This window comes from Hippocampus bargibanti, linkage group LG10, assembly GCF_051943395.1.
Source record: "Hippocampus bargibanti isolate YZ-2025 linkage group LG10, ASM5194339v1, whole genome shotgun sequence".
Classification (NCBI taxonomy): Eukaryota; Metazoa; Chordata; class Actinopteri; order Syngnathiformes; family Syngnathidae; genus Hippocampus; species Hippocampus bargibanti.
Window position 1 is genome coordinate 21,603,586 of NC_142743.1, and position 7,701 is coordinate 21,611,286.

The 7,701-nt window shown below is 42.0% G+C and overlaps 1 protein-coding gene across 2 annotated transcripts; it reads right to left on the minus strand.

Moving 5' to 3' along the window:
• LOC148892907 (voltage-dependent calcium channel gamma-4 subunit-like) lies at nucleotides 1–5,105 on the minus strand. 2 transcript variants are annotated; one of them, XM_089005933.1, is made up of 5 exons: nucleotides 4,676–5,105; nucleotides 3,113–3,196; nucleotides 1,790–1,930; nucleotides 835–1,202; nucleotides 1–744 (listed from the first exon to the last, which is right to left on the minus strand). In XM_089005933.1, exons 1-5 carry the CDS (start codon nucleotides 4,896–4,898, stop codon nucleotides 682–684), a joined length of 879 nt encoding a protein of 292 aa, XP_088862059.1. In that variant the 5' UTR covers nucleotides 4,899–5,105; the 3' UTR covers nucleotides 1–681. The 2 variants fall into 2 exon arrangements, with proteins under 2 accessions (XP_088862059.1, XP_088862057.1); XM_089005931.1 differs by having other exon boundaries at nucleotides 1–1,202.
• Between the last annotated feature and the right edge of the window lie 2,596 nt (nucleotides 5,106–7,701).

A 7,701-nucleotide genomic window follows, 5' to 3' on the forward strand; every position in this document is an offset into this window, starting at 1 on the left:
TCCCTCACTGCAGCAATGTTTTCTCCCAAAAGAGGAGTGTGTAAAAGTGATTGACAGCTTTGTCAGACGGATACAGGTTTACTTGCAATGAAATGGTGAAAGGCAGAGTGTAGACTGCAAGGTTAAAATATCCCATCAATCAGGCTCCACAAACAACCCGTACGCTTGATGCAAAAAGCTATCAACCCAGATAAACAGAACACAGTTGATTAGGAACTAGATAAAATATTATCACAGAGAAAGCACCGACAAAGGATCATTCCTCAAGATGGTGAAAGAAGAAGGTTACGTTCCTCATCAAGTGTTTAATGCTGATGAAACCGGCCACTCCATTCCATCAAGCAATCAACCATCACAAAGGTAAATAAAATGACTTTATTTATACAGTACAGTTCATTTCTTTAATTATAATACCATATATACATTTATTATACATAAAATAAGGTATATTTTGTGTAGTTTTAAGGCTTAGAAAATTAGAAAGTAGAAAATTATGTTTTACAGGGACCTGGAAACGGATTATTCTCATTTTAATGGTTTCCTATGGGAAATTAATTTTTGGGAGACACACTTTTCGCCGTACACACTCTATCTGCGAACCAATTAAGTTTGTAAGCCAATGTATCATTGTAATAGCAAGTGTGTCCCTATACAGCCTTTTGTAAAGTCCGAAAAGAGCGTTCAGACAGGTGTGGTCCTCCTGTTACGGCCATCTTTCACATCATTCTGGAAGCAGTTGTGGACCTGTAAGAAGCCAGAGTCACTCTCAGGACTGTATTGCCTCGCCCCTTTTAAAGGGTCCCTGCGGAAGGTATAGAGGGAAATGTCTCCCACCTGTAAACTCATCTCCCCGCCAAATCCTCCCCCCCGCTTTAGCCCTCCCGGGGAGGGCTCAGACGACCTGGAGCTGGAACGCGAGCGCCTCCGTCTGCGGTGGTAGCTCGGGATACGCGAGTACGGCGAAGAGCAGTCCCTAGATTTGATAAAGTCACGTCTGGCTCGGCCGCGTGTCTCTTTGTTTTTTTCGATGTATATGTTGACGGTAAGGACCCCCACTGATTCTGCCACTATGAAGGAGAGTGCTCCAAAGTAGAAGGACCAACCGTAGTTGTACTGGTTCTTCTTGTCCTCGTCTTTCTTGTCGCTGGGATCACCGGCGTTGCTGGAGATGTAAACAATGATGCCGATGATATTGCTCAGACCTGGAGAGACAGAGGAAGAAACAAATAACAACAAACAACCTGGAGCGTCTCCAGGTTGTCTACAACTCTGCTGCGAGACTCTTAACCCAAACTAGCAAGAAGGTACACATCACCCCTGTGCTGACCTCGCTGCACTGTTATGTTACCAGTGCATTTTAGAACCCATTTTAATATCTTTGTTCTCACTTTCAGATCTCTGCATGGACACGCTCCTTCTTATCTGTCTGATTTTATACAGTTTTACTGCCCCACCCGCAGTCTGAGGTCATGTGACCAACGGTTGCTGGTTGTCCCCCGTAATCGATTTAAAGAGTCAAGAAGGAGTCATGCAAAATTGGTCCATTTTTTTATTTAGCTAGTCAGTCCAGCCCTGTTGAGGGGATGGTTGGGTCATGTCATGAAAGACATCCAATGTGCCAAATAAAACATACAAGCAGCAGAAAGTCATATCAATATTCATTTTATCATGGGTCTGGCTATTATGACTTGTTTAAATATCTATGTGCGATTTTTACCACAACTAGAATACTACTAAATTAGGAAAACAAATATGAGTAGACGAACGATTTCCTTGTGTGTGGCATTACCTGCAGCCACAAAGAGGATACCAGCACTGAGCAGGATGTTGTTCCTCCTGCTGTAGATCCGACCGACGCCAACGCACAAGCCGCCTAGCATCAGTAGGATGGTGCTGAGGATGGGGAAGAGGCTGGAGGCTCGGACAATACCTGCCCATGTGACACGGTGAGCAGAGACAAAAAAAAGGAACGTTCTTAATTGAAAGTGACGTGTGAGTGAGTCATAGTCAATACAATTTACATTTGGTGGTGGTGGTGGTGGTGGTGGGGGGGCATTAGATGGAAAATGTGTCATTTGTTTTGAGTCATTTCGATGCTGTTAGCTGGTGATTGTCAACATTGACTCAAAGGTGGTTAAACAGGATTCTTTGGGGCATAACTACAGAAAATTCACATAAATATTTCTGGTATATCACTAGTTTCATAGTGTTACAATCAGGGATGCCACACACAGACTATTTCCTAGCTATTAGCTCTGTCTGGCTAGCTAGCTAGCTAGCTATCTATTCACTATCTAGCTGGCTGGCTATCTAGCTAGTTATCTATTGGCTATCTATTAGCTATCTAGCTAGCTTTCTATCTATTTGCGTTATTCCGGGTTGAGTGGACACTGGCGCGTGTGGCCGCTCACCCACAGAAAAACGGATCCAGTGACCTTGACAGTCTTGAAAGGCGCTTACAAATGTAATGTATTATTATTAATGTGAAAAACACAAAACCTCAGAATCAGAATCATCTTTATTGCCAAGTATGTAGAACATACAAGGAATTTGTTTCCGGTAGAACACACTGCACTAGTATCGTTGTCAAAAAGAAACTGCTAAGTGGCACTATACAGTTCCATTTTGGCTACTGTTGAAGAGTTCAAAGAGTTAATGGCTTGGGGGAAGAAGCTGTTTAAATGTCTGCTGGATTTGGTGCGCATGGATCGGTAGCGCCTGCCTGAGGGGAGTAGTTGGAAAAGGTGGTGGGCAGGGTGCGGAGGGTCCAGTAGGATTTTCCGCGCCCTTGTTCGGATTCTTGCAGTGTGCAAGTCAACCTGAGCAAATTCGGGAATGGCACTCTACGTCATATTTTCAATTCCCGAATACATTCATGAAAGGCAGTGAATAAGTTAACTGGGTGTCAGATATCTGACATGATTTGAGGAAGGCCAATTGGTTACGAGCAGAGTCGCTGTCATGTCTTTTGAGCCAATTAGTGTCCTGACACCCATATTTAAAGGGAGCCGGATGGCAACATGATGACTCATGAATCACCCTTGCGATGAAGCCAGCACTCAACAAAGGACAGAGAATTGAAGTGGTTGAAGATGACGTCCAACACACTCACGTAGGATGTACTCTGAGCTGTCTGTGTCGTAGTCATTATCCTCCGGAAAGTGATTGATCCGAAAACAGCTTCCTTTGTGGATACCTGCATGAGCCAATGACAAATGGTGAAAATATTGTCTTCAATGTAAAATGGAATACAACCAAGAAATTCTTCTTTCCATCTGCCGGCCAACTTGCGATCTGCTTTTCAGAAAGTTGTAGAGCCTGCTGGCGCCATTTATTGAGCGTATATGCAACTTTAAAGGACAACCAACGTCTCCGAACAAGTTGTATCCATAATTTGTAAAATGGCTTCAAATGACTTTTACTGAGCGTATTTTACAAAGATTCCACCGCATGTAGCTATATTTTACGTTTTAAGACTCGCGCTGAATATTCCGGAAGTCTCGTTTTTGAGTTGTATCATGATTGCACGTTTGTTTGAGGTCACCGCATCCACTCCGTAGCATCGAAGCTTCGTTTTTCATTTTTCTGTCGCTGTGCTCAGCGTGTTTGTTTGAATAGGAGACACCTCCTCAAAGATGGGAACGAGTCAACATTCACAAAAAAATACATAAATGTAAGTCAGAGAGATGCTTTAAGTGCGGCACGCTCTCCAAAGTGCTGCCACTTATTTGACGCTCAACGCGAGGAAGCAGAAGAGAGGAAATGCCTCTTTGAATTTGAAGATGGGTCTACATTTTTAATTCAATTCCAGTCAGAGTGGAAGCCAATTACGGTGTAACTGCATGCAATTACCAAATGGTGTTCATCTTTTTTGTCATGTATTTGAAAAACACAAACAAGTATGGTTTATTTTTTTTTTTAGTTATGAAACATGATAGCAGTGATTAGAAGATTCACATTGATCTGAAATTTGCTTCAGATCTGAAAGCCGTAAGATTATCATATGATGTCACCATGGTAACTTCTGCTCACCCACATAATTGTCATATTGTGTTAGCGGACCATCCAAGACATCAAATTTACCAATGTCCGTTTTGATCCATAATAGTGAATTAAAAAAAGATAGATATATGTTAGATTTGATCATTACACTGTACAGTATCATTATATGAATTGACCAATTTTATGGCCAGATTTGCACATCCAATGAAAGAATTGTTGCAAATCTACCATTTTCAATAATATTCACTTTTGATTGACAGACACATCGAGATGAATTGTACACCTTCATTAGTGTGGTGGATTGGATAGTCATGCAAAATAACGATCCTAAATTAATCTAATTTAAACTTTTTTCGCGGTGTGGCTGATTTTGGCATGGGAAACAAGACGTGGTTGTCGCCTATCGCTTAACTGTTGATTGAACTTCGATTCGTATATTTAAGACCCGATACCAGTTCAATACTCGCTGAAAGGACTTTAGTAAGAGTGTGCTTTGTGCGCAACAAGCAGGATGCTGCCTAAAATGCACGCCCATTCCAACCATGGCGCACGCAATATAAATGATCCATGCACGCGTAATCCTTATTTCCGACACATACTACCTTTCTCTGGAAAGACAACAAATCGGATGTAAGTGAAACGCCACAAAAGGTTTGTAGTGTGTGTTCCTTACCTTCGATACAGCAGATCCTCCACAGTCCGGAGTGCGTCAGATCGCCTTTGACTTTCTTGCTTTGCGCGTGGCTTTCGTCCGCGCTGGCGTTAGTGGCGTTGCAGATGTAAGCCCGAGAATAGAGCCAGTAGTCAGTGGCGATGGCGATGCTCATGAGGCTAAATGCCCCAAAAGCGCCCGCGACGACCAGTAGAGTATGAAGTCCGCGATCACACCACGCCATGGCCGTGCATCACGCGTGTAAATAGCGTTCAAAAAAAGTCCACCACCACCATCGTCACCACCTGGTCACCTATCTACAGTACTTTGGTGTCAACTTTGGGCTCCCGGTGCCTCCAAACTTCAGCAAAAAGATGACAAGGGTAGGGTGAGCAGCACTATCCTTTCCTTCCCATTTGAATTTGGCTGGACCGACTTTACTGGTGGCTTATCCAGGTAGATCACTGGAGGAGCCAAAAAAACTCAGAAAACCACAGCTGCCTTGTTCGGAAGCGCAAGAGACGGACTTAGACGTCAATGAGGTGCAGCCAATAGGAGAAGAGCTGAGGAGAAGAAGAGAATAAAAGTCACCCGAGAACATTTTCAGCGTGTATACATTCCTGATAAAACATGATGAAAGGAAGGGAAAATGACATCTAAAGAGAAAATTGCATTGACGACTTAGACCAGGGGTGGGCAAACTTTTTGACTCGCGGGCCGCATTGGGTTCTAAAATTTGACAGAGGGGCCGGGCCAGGAGCATTTGGAGGGAGTGTTTGGGCCGGAAATACTCTGAACAAGTTATGTCCATAATTTATAAAATCACTTCAAATGACTTCGACTGAGCGTATTTTACAAAGATTCCACAGCATATAGCTATAGTTTACGTTTTAAGACTTGCGCTGAATATTCATGAAGTCTTGTTTTCGAGTTGATGACGATCCCCCATGTGACGTCACGTTTGGACCGCCCCTGACCGAGAAAGCAACATACAATGCATTTTGGGTACTTTGTTTGGTCTGAAAACTTCGTGTTGATCAGTGTTGATGGTGAAATTAGAAAGAAAACACATAAATAACGCGATGGTGAATCGTTGTGTGTTGCACCAAGACAACTATTTGATATTCGCTGACATAAATTCCCAGCTGACAAATCAGCCCATTTCCAACGGAGCTTGGGCGCAATCTTCTGCATTTTCTGGGTGCTACATTGCTGTCATTGACGGATCGAATTGATATGGGAGGACTCCTTGAATCAATTGCAAACATTTATGCTTTCCTCTTTAGAACTATTTGAATCATATTCATAACTGGATGAGTAACAAGAAAACATCTTCTCCGAATCTGAAGCCATTGTTTTGATTCTCGATCAAAGGCAAGACGTCTTGGCGTGACGTCACGAACAGGGGGGTGGGACCTTCTGAAACTGACCATTTCCGGATTCATTTGAAGTCATTTTTAAAAAATGGTGCCGGTGCCTTTATATGTAGTATGTACAAACCTCATAGCACAGTAAGAACACTACAACCCAATTTATTAACTGTCTTTCAAATGTGAAAAATATCCCTGATCAGTTAATAAATTTGTCTCAAGGAACATGGCGTTTACATACTATTTCGCAGATACTTGGAGGAGGAAATGGAAATAAATTAAAATAACATGCACTGTGATTTATCAAGATTGCGTCTGTTTTTAATAAGTTTCCATCGAAGGGGCAAAGTTAAAGAAATCCACATTTATTGAAAAAATTGAACATGCACTGTGATTTATCAAGATTGCGTCTGTTTTTAATAAGTTTCCATCGAAGGGGCAAAGTTAAAGAAATCCACATTTATTGAAAAAATTGAATCACTTTCAAAATTCAAAACATATTATTACACAACGAAATATTCAAGCTCAATAATACCTACTTGTGTTAAATTCCGCCAAATCATAGATGGTTTGTCCTGACCGCGCGCTCAACAAACTCCTCACTGACGCCCTCGCCTACACGCACAAACAAAACACGAGTACCGTCGCCGAGCACACAAACATAGACCACCTGCAGTTGAAATTTGCATTCTCGGCACGGCAGCCAATCAGAAGCCTGCTTCTTTCTTCCGGACTTTCGCAAGCGTTATAAAGTCGTGCAATTGCATGTCATTTTCCAAAATAGATGCACAGAACCTCAGACCAGAAGAAAGATTCAAAAGAAGCTAACAACATATGTGACGCTAAAAAAACGTAAATTTACATTAAACCGTGACTGTAAAGTGTACGTAAGACTTATGAAAGGGGCTTAGTGGCTCGTAGGAAGCAATGCAAACGTTGCATTGTGCACCGCAGTGACAATCGACTACTGCAGCAAAATCTACGGCCATGCACATTTACCGTAAATTAAGCAAGGTGGCATTTGTAGTAGGTGCATTCTTGATTTAACAAAAAAAACCTTATACTTTGTTACAATGTTTTTTTAATGTTATTAGTTGTCTCTTTGTGCTTCAAGTTGTGAAAAATGGGACAGGCGACTTTTCAGTTATCTGCCCTGTTGTTCGCTAACTTTTTGTCATGAGTTTTAGACACTGTTTGTACTATAATTTGGGCAAGTTCGGCGGGCCGGATTAAAAAGCCTAACGGGCCGTATGTGGCCCGCGGGCCGTAGTTTGCCCAAGCCTGACTTAGACTCTGCTGCTTCAAAGCAGACCAAAACTGGATGATTTTTTCTCAGAAATAAAAAGTACAACTCGATTTCATATTTGACACATATTTTTTTTTAATTGACTGCTTGCTTTTTTAGAAACTCAAGTGTTGAATCAATATACAAATTGCTCCAAAACCTTCCGGGTGTACAAAATAAACCAAGGGGTGCTGGCTATTCTAATGGAGAATAAAAAAAGCCTATCAGTGAGTGAATTGATTGGTATTTTGCTCAAGGCAGATTTCCTGAAAATTCAAGCTTGTAAAGAGCTATTACCGAAGAAACGGAGAAGCGGGCAATTAACGTCAGATGAAGGGAAATTGACGCTTTGGATATGCAAATACTGCACATAGGGTTGATCTTAAACAACT

Excerpts from the sequence above, each read along its gene's own strand:
- LOC148892907 (XM_089005931.1), bottom strand. The coding sequence starts at position 4,898 with ATGGCGTGGTGTGATCGCGGACTTCATACTCTACTGGTCGTCGCGGGC. Across the intron at positions 3,197-4,675 it reads GAGGATCTGCTGTATCGAAG|GTATCCACAAAGGAAGCTGT; the intron begins GTAAGGAACACA and ends TGGCTCATGCAG. Across the intron at positions 1,203-1,789 it reads TATCCTCTTTGTGGCTGCAG|GTCTGAGCAATATCATCGGC; the intron begins GTAATGCCACAC and ends CTGTCTCTCCAG.